The sequence below is a fragment of the Punica granatum genome, chromosome 7, assembly GCF_007655135.1.
Source record: "Punica granatum isolate Tunisia-2019 chromosome 7, ASM765513v2, whole genome shotgun sequence".
Classification (NCBI taxonomy): Eukaryota; Viridiplantae; Streptophyta; class Magnoliopsida; order Myrtales; family Lythraceae; genus Punica; species Punica granatum.
The window spans coordinates 21,886,474-21,914,095 of record NC_045133.1 but is presented as its reverse complement, the minus strand read 5'-3'; the positions used below and the strand labels follow the sequence as shown (position 1 = coordinate 21,914,095).

Genomic DNA, 27,622 nt, shown 5'->3' with positions numbered 1-27,622 from the left:
TATGATTGAAAAAATTCATTTATGAAGTACTTGTTCGTTGTTGGCGGTTGTACTCTTCAGACAAAGGAGGGCAGGTGCCCGCTGAATGCTAGCTCAGTGAAGCTTTACATGCTATAAAGACGAGATTCGTGTTGACTTTGTGACGGAGACATTAATCCTTGAGACTACAGATGACATGAGAGGGCCATCGCAATACCATCGGAAAAAAAGAACGTTTACAGTAAAAAAGCAAATAGACCTCCTGCCTGGACCTTCTAGTTTGGATCCCAGATCTTTCGATCGAGATGGTGTGGAGAATCTTTTCCAGGCGTCTCCATATTTATTGTGATCGACCCGGTCTCCACACAACGTGTTAGAAAGGAAAACGTTTGCGTATAAAACGAGCTCATCGCTTCTAAGTGGAGATCGTTCATCACTGAAACTATAATGGGAAAGATGGTTTTTCCATTGATCATTTTATGGCTTCTTTTGGCCCGCAGCTATGATTGCAGCCAAATTTACTTTTCCAACCGCAGGGAAATGCCGAACTTCATCGTTGCTTTTGGGACAAACTTAACTAACAAAAGAAAAGACAGAGGAGATCCTAATGGCAGTTAACAAAGAAATAACAAAAATCTCAGCTAGATTTCTTTGTTTTTTTGATGATCGAATTCTGCTTCATTTACGTCGATGTATCTTAATATTTGAGGAAGAACGTTCATTTATTAATCTAATCACGTGAATGAAAATTTACATTTATAGGACAGGTTGTGATTACACCGATTAATCTCCTAAAAAGAACAGAACAAGAAAAAGTAGATATCCGATCCAAGCTGCTGCTGCTCTCTATTTAGTCCCAGCTTATAAGGCTATCAGTATGATAAACATAATACGGTTGACCACCAGGTGGACCAAGTTGGTCGAAATCGACCATCGCAATCTCTCTCCATTCACCAGATCTCATGTCACATGCAAACATCTCGGTCCGTCCGCGTGTGATAACCAAATACTCGTCGTCACCATCTAGAATAGCCAGAGGTAGCAAGTCTGCAGCATCAACATCATAAACAAGACGGGGAAGACTAAGTACCCTGTGCCTGGTCCATACTGGATTATCAAAATTGTCGAGAACCCATATCTCCATGGTGTCGGGGGATGGGTAATGCACATGGTAGAACCTTCCATTTGATGCGAGCCGGTCAGTGTGATAAAACACCGTCTCGGGATAAGGTTCTGGAAAACCGGAGGCGACAATGTTGAACTCCTCGGTTGCTATATCAAGAGAAAGCAAGGCTGCTGCTATCACTTTTTCCTCTCCCGATGGGTATTTATGTACGCTCAACCAATATAATTTCCCGTTTGCATAGAGGTTCGCGTTAATAAAAGAACGACCGCGCATCGGAGGACAGCGGAGCTCCTTCCATGAGACCCAATTCCCTTCTTCTTGTTGTTTATGCAGCTCAAAGTCGCAGATATGGCAATCCAGAATTTCTATACAGACAATCCACCCGATGATCTTGTATCGTCCGAAAGTAGAACTGCATATTATCCTCCATCGGTGGTCTTCTAAACGAGGTCTCTCAAATTTAGATTTCCAGAAAGGCAACAGCTTGTAGCATCTCGTTACGGGATTGAAAACAAGCAGCGGAATAGTATTCTCGAAGAAATAATAACCGAAAATTGCAACGAGGATTATCCCGTCGCAAGAATCGAGGACATCAATACGCAATTTAGAGTACTTCCGCATGCCATGCCGGTGAATGAGGTAGTTAACTAGACATTCTAACCGTAGACTACGGCTCTGGACCCTCTCATCCTTGCCGTTAAGCTCCAAGTTTAGGTAGGAAATAGGACCCTCACCAAAATTAATATTGAAAAGGTTCCTCGGGACCGTTATAGCAATAATTCCACATGGAGAATTAGAACGCCATCTCTCGAGATGAGAAGCTGCAAACTTCTTGCTGGTAATCTCTTTCCACCAGCTGGTAGAAACCGACTTTAGTCTTTGGAGATCTTCAGCAGGAACATGAGTCAGTATTCTGAACCAAATTTCGTCGGGCAACCGAGGTAGCCGTGTTTGCTCCGCGTCTCCTTCGGTCTCATGCATATCCATAAACACATGAAACAAGCTAGAAAGGAACCTTTTTGCGGACGCGTATAAAGAAGAAAGCAATGAACTCATCATCGTTGCTTCCAAGTCCTGATCAGACACAATAATCACTGAAAAATAATAACTTTTAAAGATCTTAAAAAAATAAATTTATCATAGATCGGGTTTTTGCTGTGATTACTAAGTATAATATTATCACTCACAGGAAGAACAAACCTGATTGCGATAGGTCTCGGACAAATAGACCGATGAATCACCCAAAAAAATAAGAAACAAGAATACTGCAGAAGAATTTACGACCTTATTGGAAATAACTTCATCATATATAGTTAGAAATATCGGAGATAATATTTTGTAATCAGGAAATATTTTTATTAGATATATTTTGGAAAGATTTTACGAGCTTAGGAAAGATTTAATTTGATTACAAGCAGATATGGTAGTTTAGATTTTTTTTTTAAAAAAAAATTTCCGTATTGATTATATCAATAGGGAAAAATAAGGAAATTGAAAGATAAATGATACGAATTACCAAAACAAAAGATAAATGATACCGAATTCGAAGTTTAGGTACGGAATTCCATAACCCTCGCTAAAAGTTAGTTGTTCGAGAAAATTGTTCTTCTCTCGTATTGATGCAACGAGGAAGGACCAATAAAATTTCCTTGACGAAAAATAATTTTTGACAATTGTTAGAGTGAATAGTCCCAAATCAATTCTCCATTACATGCAATTTAATTGGTGCTTTTTCATGCTACGTGGCGATATAGAATTATTCGAGGACTTCTTTAGTCATCGAGCCCATGCATTGCACGGTATACAACGTAATCTTTTTATTTTCTAATTTTATTATATAATATGTGTATCATAAATTGTTTGGAACATACCAATTTACAATGGATAACAAGATACTATTGGATATATAACTTATAATTTAGTTTTACGAATAAGATAAGGAAAAAATTACATAAAAGAAGAGAAATCAATATAAATCTTGATAAATCCAATATAGTCAAGAAAATGTATAAAAAAAATTAAAAAGAAATATTTTGACCATGACATGATGAATTTTTGTCTTCAACACATCATTAAGATTCATATGGTGTTATATTAAATCATATATTAACCAAAAAAATAAATAAAAAATGGAGAACGTAGACACTCTACAAAAGTTTATGTGTAAGAAAAAATAATTCAAAAACCTACCTTCAGAAGTCTCTAACCGTTGACATACTGAGATAAACTAGCAGGCCTCCAAAAAATTGAACAATGGATATTAGCTTTTATTTGAAATAAAGAATTTAGGATAATTTAAAATAAATAAACAATAAAATCTTCTAAAAAATTTAAACTAAAAAATTATCGATTTATTAAATCATCGAATAATTAGAGAAAAAAATTCGGATCATGTCACGAAATATCTCTTAAAGTTTTTATTTCCCCGTAAGATCTTTTAAAAATAAAAAAAATATATTTTTGTATTGAAAATCTATCTAAATCTATATATCATTTTATAACAAACCCTCCTCATTCAAAAATAAAATTCTTATTTCCCACATTACTATGTCATCACAATCCTAAATCCTTTACTGTCAGCATCTTTTATTTATCTTTAGTTTTACAAAAATAAAACTTTTTAAGATATAATATCAATATATAGAGTTCCCGCTATTAATATATGGAAAATATTTTTACTCGATATCTTAAATATAATATATTATTGAATAATTGTCTCATAAGGTACGCAATTTAATTGGTGCTTTTTCATGTTACGTGGCGATGTAGAATCATTCAAGGATTTCTTTAGTCATCGAGCCCATGCATTGCACGGTATAGAACGTAATTTTTTATTTTCTAATTTTATTATATAATATGTGTATCATAAATTGTTGGAACATAGCAATTTACAATGGATAACAAGATACTATTGGATATATAACTTATAATTTAGTTTTATGATTAAGATAAGGAAAAAATTACATAAAAGAAGAGAAATCAATATAAATCTTGATAAATCCAATATAGTCAAGAAAATGCATAAAAAATTAAAAAAGAAATATTTTGACCATGACATGATGAATTTTTGTCTTCAACACATCATCAAGATTCATATGGTGTTATATTAAATCATATATTAACCAAAAAAATAAATAAATAATGGAGAATGTAGATATTCTACAAAAGTTTATCCGTAAGAAAAATAAAAATAATTCAAAAACCCACCTTCAGATGTCTCTAACTGTTGATTTCCTGATTCCGTGGAACTTTGACTTGGTCGGGGGGACTTGAACAGTGATTAGTAGTACATGGCATAGCAGTACAGTTCCTGTATGAGCTGAGCTAAAACCTTTAAGCTTGCTAGTTTAATTTTCCTCCAAATTTCCCCTACTCTTGACCATCTGTTATCTACTAGGATCGCATTGAACCTTAAGGGGCGTTACATACATATATATATATATATGTATGTATGTATAAATATTCTGCTCTGCAATTGATTTGACTATGAACCCTAATAATTTAATTTTATGACTCACATGGCGGCTTGGTGGGGTGATGAGGTGGTATCTCACGTGCCCAATCATGGCGTTTGTTGATGATATGGGAGTGGGAAATTGTAAATTGCTTATTTATTTATTTAGTTAATTGATTAAAGCCTTTCCAAGGTCCCCTTAAAATTTGTTATATTAATCGACCAAGAAGATTGATTCACACTAATGGGGAGAGACATGATAAAGAATATGATCGATACATTTTCATGCATGATCCCACATGTAACGGGAACCAGGAAGCTTCAATATATAGTAATTACACGATGACATAACTTGTTCATAAACATATTTATCCCTCTATACGCATAGCCTATTAAAAATTGAGAAGATTTTACAATGTTTCTAATGCTCTATATATATATATATATATATATATGTGCGTGTGTGTGTGTTAGATTTATCAATATTGATCATGAGTCATGACTATATACACCAATTGAGTAATCCTGATAACTAACCAACAAGAGTACGTGAGAATTTTCTGAAAGAGAGGTCAATATAAAGAGATTTCATGAAGTATACATATGTATCTCTTGGGATTCTCTTTGAGATTGATTATGTGTTACAAGTGGTGTACTATAGCTAGTGGGATGAAGAGGGTGGGGCTGGCCCTTTGCCTGCAGAAGTAGAGGCTAAGCCAAGAGGGAAACCTCTCATGTGATGATTACCCTTTTTCGGTATCAACCTGGTCTTATAAGGTTAGTTCACTTCAACTTGATTTGACATCTTCACCAAGTAGATTATCGCAGTTTTGTCAATTTTGTTGCTCAAGTAGGTTTCACTTACTTACTTATTGGGCCCAAAAAGGAAAATAAAATAGGTCTTAGTTAAATCCTTTCGATGCGTTGAAGATATCAATTTTCAATTTTGGCTCGCCAATATCTTCCTTTGAGGAAGCTCCATATGTACCTTATATCAGTATCGCAATACTATTGCAGATCGGCCTTGCATCGTGCTTCTTATTATTTCTGTTGTTGGCTATTCATTAAAAGTTAGGACTGGCAAATAGGCTTTCCTGACTGAATTTTACAGCCACGGTTTCCGTTAGATTCATCAGAAAGTACAGATTTATTTACTGAGATTTTTAACGTGCTGATTTGCTAAGAGAATAATTTTGCTAATTCTAGATAATAGATTCTTATTGAGGTTTGAATACTGACAGATTGCTTGAATTTTTTATCACTCGGCTGTATCTATGTTAAAACAGCAAGTGCCTTGGTTGCATCTATGTCAAGAAGGAGTCAGAGTTATTCGGGAACAAAGAAGCCCAACGCTGGATATTTCAGGTGCATGTGATATATGATATGCTAGGAAAGATTATCTAGGATAATTACTGCATAGTTGTTGGTTTGCACTTTCTCAAATACCTCTTTAATTGGAGAATTTCATGATTCTCGCTTTCCTTTTGTTCAGGACGTGTTTTATTAGTCATTTTGATTACACAGCAGTTCTGGAAGAAAGAATACGAGCAGCTCGTCAGGATAAAGATGCTCCACAGCTGGTGCTTTTTCCAGGTTATCATTTCCTGAACATCACCACTGGTATATGAATGTGGTTTATGGTTGTTTTCCTACAATTTTTGGACTTGTGGTTGAAAGTTACTTCAACTCTTTACAGCCCTTGGCATGACCCATCGCCTTTACTATTGAATATCTGCAGAGCATTACAACTGTTACTGTGAAATGTGAAATAGAGTAATACAACTATTTTGTTTAGTTGGTGCAACTGTATCTGATGATACCTGCATGTTATGCAGAAGGCACTACCACGAACGGAGACTTTCTTCTTCCATTCAGTCCCAGTGCATTATCATCAAAAGCCCCTGTGCTGCCGGTGATACTAAGATATCCGTACGAGAGGTTCAATGTTGCTTGGGTTTCAATGCCTTGGGTCAGTCAGTGGCATGTCTTTTCATTAGCACCTTTTATTTGGCTAAGCATGTTCTAATTTTCAAGATAAATATAAATCCTGAAGCCTTATTAATTTCACTTATCTGGTTGACTTTCACACGATTTGTGTATTCATACAGTAGAAAAAACTGTGGATAGAGCTACTTATTACACCTTTCCTGATTTGGTAATACTAGTTTCACGGGGCGCAACGGAAGCGAAAAAGGAACAGAAATTCAAAATTTCCTACCCGTGAAACTAATTCCAAGACCTACTAGAAGAATAAGAGTAAATAAAAGCGTACCTGGAATATTTAAAATTGTTGACCGAGCGTCCCACGCGTGACGCCTCTACCGATATCCACACCGACTTTGTCGACGAGTTTTCGAGATCGGCGGTGCTAGCGACCAACACTCGAAAGAAACACTGATGCGACACCCGAAATTTTCAGACTAATGGACCTAATTTGAATTGAACAATTCAACTCAAATTATTTATATATATATGCTCACATATATACATATAAAGCATACACACACTATATATCTATAACCCATTCCTGTTAGTGCTTTTTATAAGCAATTTGGGAAATGCTTTCCCTTTGAATTGCCGATGTGGGATGAGGGGAATTAATGTCCCCAAGTGACATGTGTCCATACACATGTCTATCCAAATAAAAGCCATGTGTCACCATATTAATCGTGCATCAATTTGGTCCATTTAATCTAATAAATCGAGTCTAATTAATCGACAAATTTAATCTCATTAAATATCCGATTAATCAATCGCACCATAAATAATCTAATCTCTATTAGACGATTTTATTGTTTCAAAATATCTCGTCGATTTAGTCGTCGTGTGTGACCCTGTAGGTTCCCAATTACGTTGATAGTAATATCGAAATCTCTATTTCAATATTACAAACAGTGAGCGGCATCTAGCAATGCATCACTGTTACTCAAGTAATCGAAAAGTCAATTTCTCGACGAACCTCGTGACCTATATTACCGTGTAATATAATCCATTGTCCTATATATCTCTATTGAGCCCAAGGCATGGTCGATGACATCCTTGTATGGCTCAATATCTCTCTTTCTTGGTTTACCGGGTAAGTCTATTAGAACAAATGAGCTCGATATCGTTATATCGACTCATTTGGGTATGCATACACTTTTAGACTTAACCACCAAGTGGCCGTGAGATATCGCTCCCGTTTCGTAGGAGGGACAAATCCTATCTTGGTCACTCACATTCTTTTCCATGATTTTTGGCATACCCAATAACTATCTTTATAACCAGCCTGTTACGGTGGCGTTTGACAGTATCAAAATATACGACATTACATGTAGGAATCCATGGTGACCTCAAGTCAAAGGACCATTACACTATAGTCACTTTGAGATATGCTAATGACAGTCACGTAACAACCCATGTAGCAATCTCATGGCGGATCAGTCCAATACACATTACTCTTAATGTATACATGTGGTGTGATTTGATATCTCCATATCCATGACCTGTGAGACTTGGTCATCAATTAACACCCACACTAGTCTAACTGTATTATCGTTGTCCTAATTAACAATAATACTTTGACTATGGACATTTAGGAATAATGTTCGGTAATTATAGGATCTCACAATCAAGTCACACTTGATGCCTATTGAACATACTATTCCAAGGACATTATTGTGTAAAATCATATTTAGCGCAATCTACACAATAACAGAAATACCTCGTTTTATAATGAAATAGATATTATATTACAGAACTGATTATAGATTGCCTCTAGGGCATACACCAATTCCCAACAATCTCCCACTTGCACTAGAGCCAATCTGGCATATGTCTTATGCTAATAGATCTAGTGTGAGCCTCGTGCTTGCGCTGCACAAGAGGCTTCGTAAGTGGATCTGCGAGATTCTCATCTGTTGGTATTCTGCATATCTTCACATCTCCTCTGTCGATGATCTCGCGAATGAGATGGAAGCGCCTGAGTATATGTTTGGATCGCTGGTGAGACCTGGGTTCCTTAGCTTGCGCAATGGCTCCATTGTTGTCACAATAGAGATCCACTGGGTCTGCGATGCTAGGAACCACAACAAGTTCTGTCACGAACTTCTTGATCCAAACGGCCTCTTTTGCAGCGTTAGAGGCAGCAATATACTCGGCCTCTGTGGTAGAATCGGCTACTGTCTCCTGTTTGGAACTCTTCCAACTCACAGCACCTCCATTCAGGCAGAACACATACCCTGACTGCGATCTACTATCGTCCTTATCGGTCTGGAAGCTAGCATCGGTGTAACCTCTTACAACGAGCTCTTCTTCGCCTCCATATACCAAAAACATCTCCTTAGTCCTTCGTAAGTACTTAAGGATGTTCTTTACTGCAATCCAGTGTCTTTCACCTGGATCTGATTGGTATCGACTCGTCATACTCAAAGCATACGAGACATCTGATCGAGTGCATAACATAGCATACATGATGGATCCAATAGCTGACGCATATGGAATCCTATTCATGCGGTCCCTCTCCTCTCGAGTAGAAGGACTCTGAGCCTTCGAAAGGCTTATGCCATGTAACATAGGCAGCGACCCTTTCTTAGAATCATGCATGCTAAAACGCCGAAGCACTTTATCTATGTATACACTCTGACTTAGGCCAAGCAGTCTCCTGGATCTATCTCTATAGATCCTAATACCTAGCACGTAGGTAGCTTCGCCTAAGTCCTTCATAGAGAAACACCTTCCCAACCAAGTCTTTACAGACTGTAGGGAATGAATGTCATTCCCTATCAGAAGTATGTCATCTACATATAACACCAGGAAGATTATTATGCTCCCACTAACCTTCTTGTAAACACAGGGTTCATCTTCATTCTTGATGAAACCAAACTCTTTGATTGCATCATCAAAACGAAGATTCCAGCTCCTAGAAGCTTGCTTCAGCCCATAAATAGACCGTTGTAGCTTACAAACCTTTTCGGCACTATGTGGATCAACAAAACCCTCAGGTTGCGTCATATACACATCCTCGAGGAGATTTCCGTTCAGGAAAGCAGTTTTGACATCTATTTGCCAGATTTCATAATCATAATAAGCTGCAATTGCAAGCAAGATCCTTATGGATTTAAGCATAGCCACCGGGGAAAAAGTTTCGTCATAGTCAACACCATGAACTTGTCTGAAACCTTTTGCCACAAGTCGGCCCTTAAAGGTAATCACATTACCGTCCATGTCAGTCTTCTTCTTGAAGACCCACTTACACCCAATGGGTTTTGCCCCTTCAGGTGGATCTACCAAAGTCCATACTTGGTTAGTGTACATGGACTCCATCTCAGATCTCATGGCCACTAGCCATTTCTCAGAGTCAGGGCCTATTACGGCTTCCGCATAGGTTGTAGGCTCATCATCATCTATGAGCAATACGTCATTGTTTTGAGTCACGAGAAATCCATATCTCTCGGGCTCATGACGTATCCTACTAGACCTGCGAGACTCCTGTGTCACATGTGCAGAAGATTGTGCCACAACATCTTGTGGTACTTGCTCTGCAACCTCACCCGTCGATTGGTCAATGTCATTTTGTGGTAGAACTTCCCCAAGTTCTAATTTTCTCCCACTAGTTCCTTTGGAGAGAAACTCTTTCTCAAGGAATACCGCAGTTCGAGCAACAAACACTTTGCCCTCGATGGGATTATAGAAATAGTATCCTCGAGTTTCCTTAGGATACCCCACAAAGTAACATTTTTCTGATTTAGGGCCAAGCTTATTCGAAGATAATCTCTTCACATAAGTTTCGCAACCCCATATCTTTAGAAAAGACATCTTGGGACGCTTCCCATACCACATCTCATATGGTGTCTTTTCAACTGATTTCGACGGAGCATTGTTTAATATGAGAGCAGTTGTCTGTAGAGCATATCCCCAGAAGGAGTCAGGTAAGTTTGCATGACTCATCAAAGATCGAACCATATCTAATAAAGTTCGATTCCTCCTCTCTGCTACACCATTCCACTGTGGTGTTCCAGGTGGAGTCAGTTGAGATAAAATCCCACACTGTTTAAGATAGTCAGCGAACTCATAGCTCAAATATTCACCTTCTCGATCTGATCGAAGAACTTTAATATTCTTACCCAACTGATTCTCCACTTCATTTTTAAATTCTTTGAACTTTTCAAAGGATTCAGATTTGTGTTTCATCAAATACACATATCCAAATCTACTGAAATCATCAGTAAATGTAATGAAGTAGAGATACCCACCTCTAGCAAGCTTGTTCACTGGTCCACATACATCGGTATGTATGAGAGCCAGATGATCACTAGCTCGCTCACCTTTTCCGGTAAAAGGCGCCTTAGTCATTTTCCCCATTAAGCAAGGTTCGCATGTCTCGATCGATTCTAAATCAAACGAGTCCAGTAATCCATCTTTATGGAGTCTAGAGATGCGATTCTCGCTAATATGGCCTAAACGACAATGCCAGAGGTAAGTCGGGTTCGAATCATTAGATTTGAGCCGTTTGGTTTCCACATTATAAATAGGCGTATCTAGATCAAGAACATACAGACCATTACTTAAATGTGCACTGCCATAATATACATCATTCATGTACATAGAACAACACTTGTTCTTGATAGTGAAACAAAATCCCTTCTTGTCCAAACAAGAAACAGATATTATGTTTCTACTAATAGCAGGTACATAATAACAGTCATTAAGATCTAATACAAGCCCAGTAGGCAAAACTAGGTGATAAGTCCCTACAGTTAATGTAGCAACTCTTGCTCCATTTCCAACTCGTAGGTCCACTTCGCCATTTGCCAACGATCTACTGTCCTTTAGGTCCTGCATATTTCCACAAATATAAGCACCACACCCGGTATCTAATACCCAAGATGTAGAAGTAGTAGATACATTGATCTCTATAACATGGATACCTGAAGTGGAAGTCTCACTTCCCTTCTTCTTCTTCAACTCCTCCAGGTATACCTTATAATTCCGCTTCCAATGTCCAGTGTTGCCACAATGGAAGCAGTAATCATTCTTCGCCACCTTGGCTTTAGGCTTCAACGCACCGAAGTCATACTTGGATGCACCTTTAGCCCTCTGGCCTTTACTCTTGCCCTTGCCCTTTCTTTTGGTCCCCTGGACCATTAGAACAGACGTCCCCTTACTGATATCATGCTCAGCTGTTCTCAACATGTTAAGCAGTTCAGGCAATGGTTTATTGTAGTCATTCATATTATAGCTCATGATGAATTGACTATAACTGCTGGGCAGCGACTGTAAGACTAAATCTGTGGCCAACTCTTGACCCAGAGGAAATCTCAGTCTTCCCAGAGTCTCGACGTACCCAATCATCTTGAGTACATGAAGACCCACCGGGCTACCCTCAGTCAACCTTGCCTGAAAAAGTGCTTTAGAGATCTCGAATCTCTCATGTCGGGCCTGCTCTTGATAGAGCTGCCTGAGATGCACGATCATATCGTACGCTTTCATGTTCTCGTGTTGCTTCTGAGGCTCCGAGTCCATGGTGACTAACATGAGACATCCGACGTTTACGGCATCATCATGATGCTTACTATAAGCATCTTTCTCAGCTTGGGGGGCATCGTCAAGTGGTGGCGCAAGAAGAGGTTGCTCTAAGACGTATAGTTTCTTTTCTTGGGTGAGAACAATTCTCAAGTTTCGATACCAACCAAGGAAATTATTCCCTGACAGTTTGTCCTTATCAAGGACAGATCGCAAACAGAAAATACTAGAAGTGCTCCCTGCCATGGTAACTACCACAGAAATATGTAAAATAAGTATTACGACACAACAATATTTAATGAGGACTTTATTAAATATTGCTCCCACTATTTATATCAAATCAATGACCCTCACCATTGATTCAGAGAATATCATTCTCATAGTAGCTCAAGATCCATATCTCACCAAGCTCTGAGTCAGCGAGGGCTGATTCACCCAGAACTGGCTATTTAGGTAGGGAACTCACTTTCCCAATTGCATCACATGCAATTCTTGATTAGTTGAGTGAATAACTCCTTATTCAAATTTATCTTGTAGATCGATGCCCAACTACATGCCTCTGAACTCCTAATCCTATTAGGCTTGCTCAGTTAAGTCCGACCCACTGGTAAACACAACGTCTTACTAGGATAGATGAGGGTATCCTGCGAGGGCAAGGTCTACGCACTCATCGATCTTGGTCTTGACGAGCGTTACACGGTGGAAGGATATGGACTTAATATTTTGAGGGATTTTATTAACATTTAATCGATCTCACCATACACTATTATGTAACCATTATATAATAATTCACACGTATAACTTTTATACTAACACAACTAGGACCTAGTCCATGTCTAACAGTCATGCACCGCAAATATCAAACATAATCATACCAGTACCAAGCATAAAATCATATTTTATGCTATTATCTACTCAGATTCTAACTAGCTAGGCTCTGATACCAATTGCTAGTTTCACGGGACGCAACGGAAGCGAAAAAGGAACAGAAATTCAAAATTTCCTACCCGTGAAACTAATTCCAAGACCTACTAGAAGAATAAGAGTAAATAAAAGCGTACCTGGAATATTTAAAATTGTCGACCGAGCGTCCCACGCGTGACGCCTCTACCGGTATCCACACCGACTTTGTCGACGAGTTTTCGAGATCGGCGGTGCTAGCGACCAACACTCGAAAGAAACACTGATGCGACACCCGAAATTTTCAGACTAATGGACCTAATTTGAATTGAACAATTCAACTCAAATTATTTATATATATATGCTCACATATATACATATAAAGCATACACACACTATATATCTATAACCCATTCCTGTTAGTGCTTTTTATAAGCAATTTGGGAAATGCTTTCCCTTTGAATTGCCGATGTGGGATGAGGGGAATTAATGTCCCCAAGTGACATGTGTCCATACACATGTCTATCCAAATAAAAGCCATGTGTCACCATATTATCGTGCATCAATTTGGTCCATTTAATCTAATAAATCGAGTCTAATTAATCGACAAATTTAATCTCATTAAATATCCGATTAATCAATCGCACCATAAATCATCTAATCTCTATTAGACGATTTTATTGTTTCAAAATATCTCGTCGATTTAGTCGTCGTGTGTGACCCTGTAGGTTCCCAATTACGTTGATAGTAATATCGAAATCTCTATTTCAACATTACAAACAGTGAGCGGCATCTAGCAATGCATCACTGTTACTCAAGTAATCGAAAAGTCAATTTCTCGACGAACCTCGTGACCTATATTACCGTGTAATATAATCCATTGTCCTATATATCTCTATTGAGCCCAAGGCATGGTCGATGACATCCTTGTATGGCTCAATATCTCTCTTTCTTGGTTTACCGGGTAAGTCTATTAAAACAAATGAGCTCGATATCGTTATATCGACTCATTTGGGTATGCATACACTTTTAGACTTAACCACCAAGTGGCCGTGAGATATCGCTCCCGTTTCGTAGGAGGGACAAATCCTATCTTGGTCACTCACATTCTTTTCCATGCTTTTTGGCATACCCAATAACTATCTTTATAACCAGCCTGTTACGGTGGCGTTTGACAGTATCAAAATATACGACATTACATGTAGGAATCCATGGTGACCTCAAGTCAAAGGACCATTACACTATAGTCACTTTGAGATATGCTAATGACAGTCACGTAACAACCCATGTAGCAATCTCATGGCGGATCAGTCCAATACACATTACTCTTAATGTATACATGTGGTGTGATTTGATATCTCCATATCCATGACCTGTGAGACTTGGTCATCAATTAACACCCACACTAGTCTAACCGTATTATCGTTGTCCTAATTAACGATAATAATTTGACTATGGACATTTAGGAATAATGTTCGGTAATTATAGGATCTCACAATCAAGTCACACTTGATGCCTATTGAACATACTATTCCAAGGACATTATTGTGTAAAATCATATTTAGCGCAATCTACACAATAACAGAAATACCTCGTTTTATAATGAAATAGATATTATATTACAGAACTGATTATAGATTGCCTCTAGGGCATACACCAATTCCCAACAGGTAATGTTATTGATTTTTAGGATCGGCGTGCTCTCTTGCTATTATGTCAATTTGTGAATTACATGACGGTGATACGCACGCCTGTCTTCTATCCTTCGCAAGAAGAAAAGGACGACTCAAAAAGTTATGCAGAGAACCTCGGACAGTTGATGGCAGCTAAGGTATATGCGGTTCATCAGAACATTATTTAAGGCTATGAAGTAATATAGGTCCTCGGGAGTTCGCGCAATCACCCTATTCCTAGAAAGTTTAGAACAACCGTATCTGTCAATGCCTTGAATGCATAGCCACTATTGCCTGCTAACTCTCGACCTCTCTGATGGTTTTTCTTGGGTGGATAATTGGGGTGTATTTTGATCAAGTCATCACCAAAAAAATCTGGCAACATCCAGAAGACCCCTGATAAATTTTGGAAAACTGTTAAGTTTAGACCGAATCCCTTTTTTATTGCCATCTAGATATGAGTGCTTCCATTACTTGAGTTACTTGTTTCGATTCGTATCTATTTGCTCTATTTTCAGTTCAGTGTTGCTGATTACTTCTCTTTGGTGCATCTTCTCCTCTGATTACAGAAGAAACTGAAGCGGCTGGAGCCATCAGAGAGTAGATTGCACGAGAAGAAGCAATATCTTAAACTCCCCTCTGGTAATAGCACCTTGCCTAGTGTTTTGCCATGGAAAGACGACTGATCATCTAGTCGATCTGAATGAAGCCTTTTTCCTTTCTTGTTCCTGCAGGTTCGCATAAGTCTGACTGATGAGGTTTGGTTTATATAGACTCTAACCGTGATAGAAGAAAGAGAATTCTTTCCTGACGTTTGTTCCACGTAGAATTCGCTACCCTAGCATTCATCGCTTCCTCCGGGAATGCTGCCTCTTTTTGTTGGTTTTGACTTTTGATGCAGATTACTGTGATGCTGTACGCATTGATGAGAGGGCCATGGCAATACTGGCGGAGTAGAATGTTGACAGTATAAATGCAAACAGAAACTATAGGCCAAAAACTTGTGATCTATTACTTTTCCTTACCCCCATTTTTTGGTACAATCTTGTAGATGCTCTGATCTAAACTTGTGGTCAGCTCTTGTAATTCCGTCTTCATATTGAGGCTCCTTCGTGGACCTTCTAGTCTGGATCCCAATCTTTCGAGATGTGTGGAAAATGTGATTCCAGTCGATGTCTGTCCATATTATTGTGATTGACCCAGTCTTTACTGTCGGGAACCTCTGCCTGTGGCTGGGTGGAACTGTCAAAACCATTTTTAGATGGGTCTGGTATGGAGGCCCAGGCCCTGTCGATGTAGATTCACCCGGTTTTGGTGCTGGACAAGCCTCTCCAACCGATCTTGGTGCTGCATTCACCGAGCATTTTTTATGCGGTTCTACTCTTTACAACCGGGATTAATAACAAAGATTGTTCAGTATCGCAATATCTTCCTTTGAGGAAGCTCCTTATGAACCTGACATCAGTATCGCAATACTACTGCAGATTGGTCTTGCATCGTGCTTCTTATTATTTCTGTTGTTGGCTATTCATTAAAAGTTAGGACTGGCAAAAACGCTTTCCTGACTGAATTTTACAGCCACAGTTTCCGTTAGATTCATCAGAAAGTACAGATTGTTCGATGATTGTGATTAGACTAAATCCTGTCTTAAATATCAACCTACTGCAACCAGCTTCATCTTCCATCATCATATAATAGGACTAGAAATGTTCAACAAAGAGACCAATAAACAAACTCAAATTGGTCCTAGATTTCCAATTTCTTACGCCTCGAAGTTTGAAGAATATCTTATGACGAGTTCATACGGATATACATGAGACTCAAATAAGTATGAAAGAAGTGTCTACACTGTTCTGCGCTCGGTACTTTCTGTTGTGATGGATCGTTATATATATTTAGTCTTGGCTAGGACGATTACATATTCTTATACCTTGTAGAGCTTTTAAGAAAAGCCAAGAAAAGACCGACATGAACTGATTATATCGCAATTTAGCCTCAACCCTCCATTGTGCCATTCCATGTATCAACAACGACAGTGGTCTATTGATCATCGAAGCACTACTGAGGGAAACCAAAGTTTTTACAGAGAGCCGAGCGTATTGAAATGATTCCATGCTTCCTGCAGCCAATAGGGAAGACGCGTTTATATCACTCCAGCATGTAGACCAAGAAGATATTTACATAATGTTCGAAAATGAACTATTTCTCGACACATATTCTGGCTCATGGAAGTTAATTATCATTACCTGCAATATTTCGAAAACTTGTTGAGCAATGTACTTCTGATGTGGAGCTGCGCACTTTTGCTGCAACTTATCTGGGTGTAAATACAGCAGAGCCCTCTGGTACGCTCGTTTTACTGCAGGCCCTTCAATTATATCGACAAGAGGAACAGGCTTCCACCCACTCCCCGGCCAAAGAACCTGCAGGTTAAGTCGTAAAAATTAATAACTTGATAAGTATCATTTAGCTATTAAAAGAAGCTCAGTCTGATGATTGTCAAAAATATGAAGAATGGCTTGATCAGACTTTTTTCTTCGCTGCTATCAAGGGTGCACTAGGGAACCAGAAATTGGATCGAAACAGTCTAGGTCTGTTCATTAGGTTCCGGACTGGACTTGTATAGAAAATCAAACTGACTGGAATCACAGTCCGTGTGCACTTATAGGGCAGAAACCGAATCCAAACCAGATTCTTACCTGTTCTGAATCAGTAGAAAGCCACGAAGTGGAGCCAGACCAAAAGAAAGGGATTGAAGAAATTTGCTCACTTTCAGATTTTCATAGACTTCGTCTATGGTCCCTATACAATTCCTATATGACCTTGTCCTGGATAATGAAATCGAGCAGAAAAATTTATTCAGTTTTGAGCAGAGCTGACCATTCCCACCTCTACCTGCTACATCTCTTGAAAGCTGTATACTTCAACCTAACCCTTAGATTGATCACACAAATGAAGAAGATATCCCATGAAAGATCGATAAAACTGAGGAGGTATTGTTACAGAAGAACCTTTTAACCGTCTCTCTGAAAAAATTCCTTTTCCCACCAAACAATCACAGGATGATCATTTTACCCAAGATCAATTGAGCGGAGAAATTGAGAAGGGGAGCCAAATCTACTCACGTATTGTAGAGTTGAAAGGAGGGATCGTATGTTTCCTTCCTTCCCACGTGACCACTGTCGTATTTTAGCATCTATAGCCTGCACGAAGGACGAGTATAGTCAATATGTGTTGCATGAGATCCTTCTCTGCATATATGTGTCGAAAAGTCTACAAAACATTACCTGGATTTCTTCACGATCTTCAGTAGGCTGTCCTTGCTTATTCTCATCTTGGGGTAATTCCTTTATCTGCAAGGTTGCACATTTCAAATTGAGCAAGGAGGTGTAAATCTTTAGCTTCTCGCATAAGGAAGGTTTCAAGTAATTCCTCGTAATGACACGTACTGTAAAATAAGTATGGGACAATTCATCAGCTTCTTCAACTGAAATTTTTGCGTCATCGGGAACTGATTCTGAAAAGCCAGAAGATGTCTTTCATATTAAGCTTAAGCAAATGAATTGCAGCTTGTGACTGAATCTACCAGGATGATCATACCATCCAAAACAAAACTCAGACGAATTTGAATAACTCACCCATACTTGATGCCGAGTTATTCTTCTGACCAGAAGAAGTGTCGCTGAATAAATCGTTGGCATTATTTGTGGCAGCATATTCTTTCTGAGATTCTATATGAGGATCGACTACCTGAGAAGAAGTTACATTCTAAGTTCTCCATTGTTTGCTGCAGAAGTACCAAACTCTATGCATATTTGGATACTTGGTACCTTGTTGGAAGCATTTGTGGGCTTCTCCGACTGGGTAACTGTTACTTTCTCATCTATGGCCACAGTTCTGTGAATATTTTCTTCTTGGGTTGCTTCTGAAGTTCCTCTCTCTTTCTTCATAAAGCTCTGACTCTGAGGGTGAACACTAGTCTTAGATTCCTGATTGAAGATTTTAATAAATTCTTTGACCTTCCCTTTGGATCGTTTTTTCCCGGTGTCGTCTTCTGAACTCCTTGGTGATCCTTTCTTGATAACTTTCTCGACTTTGCTTTTCTGAACCAATATATCTTTGTCCCGTCTCTGGAAACCTTTAACAGCATCACCATTTTTAGACAACCCTGTACTGCTTCTTTCCGTCCTAGTTGTTCGTCCCCTTTTTGTGTCAATCATATCCTTGCTGTAACCTGCAGTGGGAGAAGAAATATTCATCAGAAAGTAGCAGACGGAAAAAGTACAAATTTCCAATGGAAGCACATTACTTTGCTCATCTTTATCGTCAAAGAAAGTTCGCAGGGGTTTCAAATCAGGCCCGCTTCCTTCTTGCAACCCTCCATGCATTTCCTTCTCTAAACTCCGTCTCGAGTTAGACAGAGTGGGACTGGAACACTGTCTATCATTGTCGATCGGTGTAGATCTAACAGAAATATCTTCAATGGTACTGTTCCATTCACGTGCCACGGTTTCCTGATATTGAGAGGGCAGTACTTCATCCTCAAAAGATTGGGATGCTTCCACTTCAATTTTCAAGCTCAAGTTACGAAGTGACTGATTCTCCTCTCTACTATTTGAAGGGAAACTGACGTTGAGCGGAGTTGCAGAAGGAGACTCTGATATCTCGCTTCTAGTTTCCATCCTTTCAGTAAAGCTTGAGCTTTCAGTTTTGCTCTTCTCCCTCAACCTCAAACTGCTCACTCTCCTCAGAGGCATCATTGAAGGTATTCCTTTGCTAGCCCATTTATATATCGAGAAGTGAAACTGGGAACTGCTCGTTACATCTTGTTTATCGCCCTTATCCTTCTCTGGGTTGTTTGGCTTTTCAGGTTTGATCAGGCCTGAAGAGTCCTCTGTTCCAAGAGAGAACTGTTGGGACAAAGGGCTCGGACGGTAATGAGTACCGCTATTTCTGGTCTCATCATGGACCTGGACAGTTCTGCTCGAGAATCCGAATACAGAGATTTTTGGAGAATGTAGGTGGCTTGTCCCGTTTGAAGCAGCACCTTTGTACGAGGTTCCGGCAATGGAACCGAATGCTGGAGAGTCCACCGACTTGCTCAATGTGTCTGGAAGGCTGGAAGTGACACATCAGGACAGTTTGAAGTTAAAGAACGAAGCATCTCCCAGCTAATGAATCAGTGGATATTAAACACAAAGCACTGTATTGACTAATGATATGATAAATTAGCTGGGGGAAACTAAAGACATTATGGTGTGATTGTGTGCTTGTAATGTCCCGTTCCTTTAGGCCTACCATTAGGCCTATCGACAACCTGTGTTTCAATATTTGCCAGGAAGAAGCAGCCCCCATCGACTCGAGGAGCGCCCCATGTTTCATTTGGCCATTATCATAGCATTGTTCTTGCCAACAGCTTATCCCGATATTTATTTCAACCCCAAACTTCGACTATTGTATTTCGTTTTATCATCAAATCAATACTAAAACCCCCATCGTTAAAACAAAATGTTCCATTTCTGTAAGTCGACAGTTTTGGCGGGTGTTTCTTTTTCAAATAATTGTTAATTAATACTTGATGACAAAGGGAGATCTTTTGGGTGATAAAAAACCTGAACTGCGTGGGCCCAGAAGACAAGCCCTCAGCCTGGGGTGGCAGCGGCCAGGCGGGGCTGAGAGCCCTCGACCCCGGAGACGAGGCAGAGAACACGTCCCTGTCGTGCTTCCTCGGAGTCGTTGGTGACTCGCTGCCTCCGAAGATGTCAACGAAGAAGTCCTCCTGGAGGTACCGCCTCCGGTTCCCACCCTCCCCTCCCCCGCCGAACACCGGCTTCTCCTCGGCGTCCGTCCACGGGTCCCTGATCGAGGGAGTCTCCCCAAAGCCCCTGCTATCCACGAGCGAGTCGGCACCCTCGGTGAAGCTGTGGCGCATCATTTCATGGATTGACGACCTGCGCGGCGGCCCCCCGAAGACGTCGCGGAAGTCGATGTCCGACTTCCTGAAATACGTAACGGTCGGGGACGAGGAGCCATAGCTGCTATATCTGTAGTCCGCCACAGTAGACTCCCTCTCCATCCTCCAATCAAGGCGTTGCACTGCCACTTGCCGGACAGTAAAAATATAAACTTCACCTCGTCGATGCTCGAAATCGAAAGACTCATGCGCGATTCAGGATCGAGCTCTGTCAGGCGAAAACGGGCTGGAAAATGGGGTCGTCGGAGCAGGTGGGTAGGTGAAACTAAGACATGGTTGAAGGGAGAACATGGGTCTGGTTGGAGATGGCGAGGAGGAGGATGGGGAGAGACGGGAAGAAGACGAAGTGGGGGCATGGGGGAAAGGCGGGCCGGCGGGAATTGGAAGCCACAGAAGGGATGGGGACAGAAGAGAGAATCTGGGTGGATAAGGAAGGAAACGACAACAACGACAGATGAAAGAACGAAGAAGAGGCAATTTTCGAATTACTTCCGACGTTTGACATATCAAAATAGGCTCTACCATATAATGTGATGTGAATGATTTTTCGGATTTAGACGATAATTCTCGTGGCCGCTATTGATCGGGGATTTTCTGTGACACCGCTTCTACTCCAAATTCGGCTTTCGTTTTCTCGGGCGATATGCTGCTGCACGATCAGTGGCGTAACCTGCCATCTGTTTAGTGAAAAATTCCAAACTGTCTAAAAGTCTCACATGAAAGTCCATCCAAAGATTTTTTTCCATCCACTAATTCGATATCGAGCAATATACGGTTGGAAATGGTAGGAAAGAAACGGAGGCAATTCCGTATTGAGATTGCAACCTCAGTTCCGGGAGGACTGTAGAAAAGTTAGCCGTCCGGAAGACTCTATATGACCTCTCAACTGACCATTACTAGTAGGTCCACTAGCCGTCGGATTGACTTAAAACGGATACTCACCTTTGCATTTCTTGAGTGTAGTCGCTCGAAGTGATCAAGGAATTCTATTGTGAAGAATATAAATGCAGCCAGCCTCATGTGCCGGACCTACCCCGTAAGTTCATGATGCCATATACTCCCTGTCATTGCATGGATCCCACCCACTTCACTTCACCATATGGTCAGGAACTTCTAGGACCTACTACTGACAGAATCGTGGCAATAGGAGAGTATTTGATTGTCTTGTACCACGTATAAAGGGCAGACAAAAGACAGGGGATACTGCCTGCTAGAAAACTACAATATATATCGGCATATCGTAACTGATCCTTAAAAAAGGAAGTAAACCACTCGATCCAGGGTACGTACTAGACAAAAGAAGCCTCACATTGTTTGTTCAAAAGGAAAACTCGTGTGTAAAATACAGATGAAACATTTCTTGTTGAGTTCGGAAGTGCAATCAGATTGGACCTACCTCTGTGTGCAGTAAACCCAAGCGACAAGAGAAACAACATTTGCAGCTCAGGACAAGATGGCATATGGTTTTGCTCCTACCTACCACTGTGAGCCATCCGGGAAAGGCTGCAGCGCATCTTTCTTACCATTGACATAGAACTCCACAACCGCCTTCATTCTCGGAAGTTTATCTGGGTGATAGTTGATGTGAACAATGACTGGCTTCAACTTGCTGAGCTTAGCGTCCTTCCTAACCTCCTTAAAGAGGACCTTGCTGTTCATGAAAAGATAGTAATCCATAGTTCTCCTGGCCGCATGGAGCCCCTCGTATCCAGGATGTGAAGGGAAAAATAGCTCCTCGTTGAAGACTGCTTGGTCCCAAGAATTTGGTTCCCGAGAGAGCCGACCAGCCACACGATCTAAAAGCTCAATGGAAGGGATAGTGGGCCTGATGTAGAAGAAACCCGAGTTGTAAACCCATATTCTCATCGTGTGGGCATACCGAGCCCAGCCCATCGCAGGTTCATCAAAGACGTCATTGTATCCATAGGCTGTCATGTTGTTGTGACCATCGGTCATTGACTCCACATCAGAATCACGGTGAAGATGATCAAACGGATTCTGCAAGTATACTATGTCTACATCTGAGAGAAGAACACTGTATCCCAGCTGCAAAAACTCCCTCAAGATGCGAAATTTCAAGCCTGAGACTGCGTGGTTACCTCCTGTCTTCCCTATTGTATCGATTCCCTGATCTGGATCTCTCTTATACATCGGAACTTCATTTGCTTTGCAGAACTCTGCAATCTCATCATCTAATGCTACAACCAGATAATTAGGTATGCCCACTTTCTTAATGCTTGTGAACCAAACCTCTAACATGTCCTTCACGTTGGAGTTAGCAAGTGCTACTATAAGCTCCTTTCCTATGGCGACTTCCTCCAATAACTTACCAAGCCTCGGGCTCACAGATTCATCGGGAATCACTGTCGGATTAGTTCTCAAACCCTTGACAGTACCAAAAGGCCCAGCTTTGTGCTGCTCACCCAAGACTAAGAACTGCTTCTGCGCATTATCTTGTCCCTGCTCAGCCAGTCGTAACTTTTCAGTTAACTCTCTGACCTGCTTTTTCAACTCCATATTCTTCTCTGACAGTGAGGCAATATCAGACTTCAGCGCATTAACCCGTTCTTGAGATTCACATGAGGATGAAGCAGTCTAACAAAAAAAATTCATGAAATAATAAGAAAAAAAATATTAACATGCAAAATGTATGCGATGTATCATATGATGTATCCATGCAACCATGAAATCAAATCTGTAACAATCTCAACAGGCCAAATAAGAACCAAGCGGTAAGTGCATTAAGCAACATGATGTGCAAGATAACTGAATCCCGAAAAGGTTATGCCATCAACTAAAATTTATAATAACCCTCGGCAGGATCCAGTTTCTGAGCAGATTAGCCAGTAATATATATATATATATGGTTTTAGTAAATTTCATACAAAAAGCACATGATAGGTGGCTCAAGCATCAAAGACCACCGAAGAGGAAGCGAATCAGCATCAGAGACTTAGGGCCTGTTTGGTCCAACTTAACAATGACGTACTTAAAATTAGCTACAAGTTAGGCAGGAATGACAAAGAGAGGAAGGAAAAGAAGAGGTGGGTGGTGGGCACACATCTAAAGCCCCAATCAAGTGATAAATGACATAGCAACTAGGCAGACTGAAACCCACTAAGTGAAGTCAGTGGTTTTGGTTGATTTAATGCTTGCAAACCTCTAGTGAGATGCACCCGGAATCTGAATGTGATCGGTCCAAAGTTGGAACCAAAAAAGAAAAAAAAAAGTCCTATATCTGACATGCTCACTCCCATCAAAAGGACAATGCAATAGACATCTAATGTAGTCATTTGGGAAGATGACAGGAACCAAAGCATCGTATTACGAAGTCAACATTTCACCGTATTCATCCGTAGCATTTCCCCTGCCCATCAAAAGGACAATACAACAATACAATAGACATGTAATGTTGTCATTTGGGAAGATGACTGGAACCAAAGCATCGTATTACGAAGTCAACATTTCATCGTATTCATCCGTAGCATTTCCCGTGATTGTTGAAGGGAATACATAGACTCAGCTTTCCAATTGCATAGAGCTCATGGATGATTCAATCGCATAATCAAAAGTCAAAGCAGCAGAGCAAAAAGGTCAACTCTTCTGATCCTATGGATATTCACGGGAATTGATCACAAGAACGTAAACGGATCAGAAATAGCAACCCCATCAGCTAATCAGTTGCAGTGATTCGTGAAACTAGGAATTGAAATTAGGGAAATTTAAGCGGGAAAAGGCTTCGGACATGAATCGAAGATGATTTGGTTAAGGATACGGAGTTCGGACCTGGAGACCCGATCTGGAGAGCTTCTGCAATTGACGGGGCGGATTGGAGCTGAAGAGGCCGTTAGGGTAGAGCAAGGCCAAGACGCAGCCCAGCAGGACTCCCACCGCAATGGCGACCGCAATCCGAGATCCGCGGAAGCTCTGGCCTTTCTCCCGCATCAGCGAGCCATCTCTGCGACCCGCCATGACCGAAACTCACTCACACCTCGCACAGGACGGAAAGAAGAAGAAAACGGAGGTGAAAGGGCGACGAATTGAGGTTAGTCTTTGATCCCCACGGCGAATCGGAGCATGTGAGCTCGAGAGCGGTGGCTCACATGGAGGCGAAGCTCCGGAGGGGTTGACAGACTGAGAGCAAAGGGAAGGTCCGCTTCTTCGTATATGTCAGAGAGAGAGAGAGAGAGAGAGAGAGAGAGAGAGACATGGAAGAGAAGAAGTTGAGCTCTGCAATAATTTTATTTTAGATTATTTTTAAATTTTTATGATTATATTAGTTAGGCAATAATTTAATGAAGTTCGTTCATTGACCGAGGAAAAATATCAAATTTTCAATTTGATGACTCTCTTGGGCCTAGGCCTCGAGCCAAGAGGCCCGCTTTCCTCTCGACCCATGTTGTGGTTCGGGATCATTCGAAATGATATGATATGATATGATACTAGTCCGATACGGGCCGTTAGGTACGATGAATGATCATAACTTGTTGAAATCCTGTCCGAATAGATCGGTTTTTAATTCAGTTATAGTCGCCAAGATCGCTTCATGTCTATGTCATCTCCTCTCTAGTCTACTTTGATTCATCAGGCAAGAATAGAATTCTAATTTAAGAAATGTATACATAATTCCGGCGATATCGGAAGTCATTGTAACTCAAACTATGATCATCCTCGATGATGTTACATCCCAGCAAGTATTAGATTTCGAGCAATTATGTGATTTATGATTTATCAGGTTTGCTTCCCTTGCTATGGCAAGGGATTAGCTAGGGAATTGCGAGATCCATTCCCTTGCTAAAGACGACGTAAAATAAAATAAAAATAATGCCCATGTTTGCTCTTCAAAAGTACCTCACTAATTTCCTTCAAAAAACCAAAAATATTCGACCCGGCTTCGTTCTCTGCCTTTTCTTTGTCATTCCCGGATTTCGAAACCGAGACCTCTCCCACTTGTTCCCCCATTACCGCCTTTTGGCCCGTTTATGTCAATCTCCTTAACCGTTGAGTTATATATCAAACATCACTTGTCATGTTTCTACACTTAATTATATTTATATTACTTATAGTTTTTTTACAAAAAATATTTAATATTATGTATTTTTAATTCTCTAAATAGTAAATACCGAAAGTTGCTCCTGTTACAAACCAAACATACGAACATCAACATTAATACAATATCCACTCACAAACACCCACACAAACATGAGACTTACTATTATCCACATACATGACCAAGTCTACTGTTCAATAAACAAACCAAACATACAAAACAACCACTTATAAAAACTATTATCCACTTAACACGTATTGAAAAGAAACCGACTACTCATCATCATCTGAATAATCCTCGTCCTCCCCCTCGCCATGGGCACTATCGCTGCAAGGTTGCTTCCTCCCCATAGCTATCGAGAACGGATTTTCCCGTCAGTTCTGCTATGCAACCTACAATAAATTATAAAAGCTTTTGATGCTCCTCAAATTTCGACTTCAAAGTGCTCAATTTAGTGGTCACTTCCTGGTAACCTTCGTCACTTATCCCTACCGTGCCAGACGGTCTACAATAAGTAGGTAGTGAGCTACTGGAATTGCGGCGATACCAATTAATCCCATGCGCACGACCCTTCTTACTCGTCTTGACCGTCTCTGCTCAAAGCTTGGAAGCGTCCTCATTAGAAAGGTTGGGGCTAACAGACTGGGATACCTGAGTGAACTTTTCATGTTAAGATAATGGGAAAAAAATCCACATATCAATAACATTCAATAACCAACAATCCAAAGTTCTCGTTAAGTATTAAAAAATAAGTCCTTTCAATCTTAATTAGAACTTACCACATTCTCTCATGCATACGGACTAACCCAAGCCTAAGTGATCAAATTTAGGATGTCCTCAATTTATTTGGTCAAACTAATTCTATTCGGACGTCAACTTGAGCTGTCCAGAAAGTGCTTTTAACCTCCACACATAACACATTTTATTACGTCTTAGACTAGCTAGACAGATGCAAATGTAGGATCTGAGCCGGACGTTCAGTAGCTACCAACATTTTACCATGATCAAGATTTTATTTATAGAATAATTTATATTACAAAACTATATGAACTAGGTTGCGTAAAGACCCAAGGTATAAAAGGATCGAAATTAAAAATAAAATAAAATTGTGTAGCTCATTGAATGATCAAGTATATGTGCATAGGTTTATTTATCTCATAGGCCAAAAAAGGTCAGGTATCCAGTTCGGTGTAACATAGAAATGTAAGAGTGCATTTAGGAGTGCAGTGGGCGGTACTATACTATAGGTGCTTTAGGGTGGCGGGCGGTCCAATAAGTGCTTTTCTTACTGTTTCTTATGCGGATTCACTATTTGGTAGAAAATTTTAAGACCACAGCAGAGTTAGAGTTAATTTTGGCGATTAGAAATTGGACTTTCTCTAGTTTGTAATGTTATAGCTTATAGATAAGTATTCAGTTCAATTAATTAATTAATCAACTAATTATTAGTTAGGCAGTAATTTAATGAAGCTTTGGCTGTTGACTGAGAAAAAAAAAATTGATGGCTATGTCTTGGACCTCGACCCTAGAGTGCCCACGTTCCTTCCGGCTTCTCCTGGGTATAGTGATTTGGAGTCGTTCCATCCAGAACGATGATTGTTCGATACGGGCCATTAGCAACAACAAATAATCATAACTCGTTAATTCTCATCCGTAAGATAAATTTCTAATTCAGTATAGTAAATCAACATGATTGTTTCTTATGGTTCGGGATCATTCCAAATGATATGATATGATACTAGTTCGATACGGGCCATTAGGTACGATGAATGATCATAACTTGTTAAATCCTGTCCGAATAGATCAGTTTTTAATTCAGTTGTAGTCGCCAAGATTGCTTCATGTCAATGTGAATTCCTCTCTAGTCTATGATTCATCAGGCAAGAATAGAATTCTAATTTAAGAAATGTATACATAATAACGGCGACAGCATAGTCATTGGAACTCAAATTATGATCATCCT

General features: G+C 40.0%; 2 protein-coding genes across 4 annotated transcripts; both read right to left on the bottom strand.

Moving 5' to 3' along the window:
- Positions 1–16,342: 16,342 nt before the first annotated feature.
- On the bottom strand, positions 16,343–21,165 carry LOC116213397 (J domain-containing protein required for chloroplast accumulation response 1). Of its 3 annotated transcripts, XM_031548296.1 has the most exons (9): positions 20,248–21,132; positions 18,945–19,753; positions 18,466–18,869; positions 18,274–18,385; positions 18,085–18,152; positions 17,923–17,988; positions 17,761–17,838; positions 16,882–17,058; positions 16,343–16,754 (listed from the first exon to the last, which is right to left on the bottom strand). In XM_031548296.1, exons 1-9 carry the CDS (start codon positions 20,709–20,711, stop codon positions 16,716–16,718), a joined length of 2,217 nt encoding a protein of 738 aa, XP_031404156.1. In that variant the 5' UTR covers positions 20,712–21,132; the 3' UTR covers positions 16,343–16,715. The 3 variants fall into 3 exon arrangements, 2 of the variants coding, with proteins under 2 accessions (XP_031404156.1, XP_031404155.1); XM_031548295.1 differs by lacking the exon at positions 18,085–18,152 and having other exon boundaries at positions 17,923–18,083; positions 20,248–21,149; XR_004158086.1 differs by lacking the exons at positions 16,343–16,754; positions 18,085–18,152 and adding an exon at positions 17,335–17,463 and having other exon boundaries at positions 16,918–17,058; positions 17,923–18,083; positions 20,248–21,165.
- A 652-nt stretch (positions 21,166–21,817) lies between these two features.
- Positions 21,818–24,841, bottom strand: LOC116213398 (arabinosyltransferase RRA3-like). Its single transcript, XM_031548298.1, has 2 exons — positions 24,396–24,841; positions 21,818–23,204 (listed from the first exon to the last, which is right to left on the bottom strand). Exons 1-2 carry the CDS (start codon positions 24,579–24,581, stop codon positions 22,086–22,088), a joined length of 1,305 nt encoding a protein of 434 aa, XP_031404158.1. The 5' UTR covers positions 24,582–24,841; the 3' UTR covers positions 21,818–22,085.
- Between the last annotated feature and the right edge of the window lie 2,781 nt (positions 24,842–27,622).

Coding starts and splice junctions, on each gene's coding strand:
- LOC116213397 (XM_031548295.1), bottom strand. CDS start 20,711: ATGGAGAGGGAGTCTACTGTGGCGGACTACAGATATAGCAGCTATGGC. Junction 18,870..18,944: donor TGACGATAAAGATGAGCAAA/GTAATGTGCTTC, acceptor CTCCCACTGCAG/GTTACAGCAAGGATATGATT. Junction 17,059..17,760: donor TCCTTTCAACTCTACAATAC/GTGAGTAGATTT, acceptor CTTAACCTGCAG/GTTCTTTGGCCGGGGAGTGG.
- LOC116213398 (XM_031548298.1), bottom strand. CDS start 24,581: ATGGCGGGTCGCAGAGATGGCTCGCTGATGCGGGAGAAAGGCCAGAGC. Junction 23,205..24,395: donor TCTCCAGATCGGGTCTCCAG/GTCCGAACTCCG, acceptor TTTTTTTGTTAG/ACTGCTTCATCCTCATGTGA.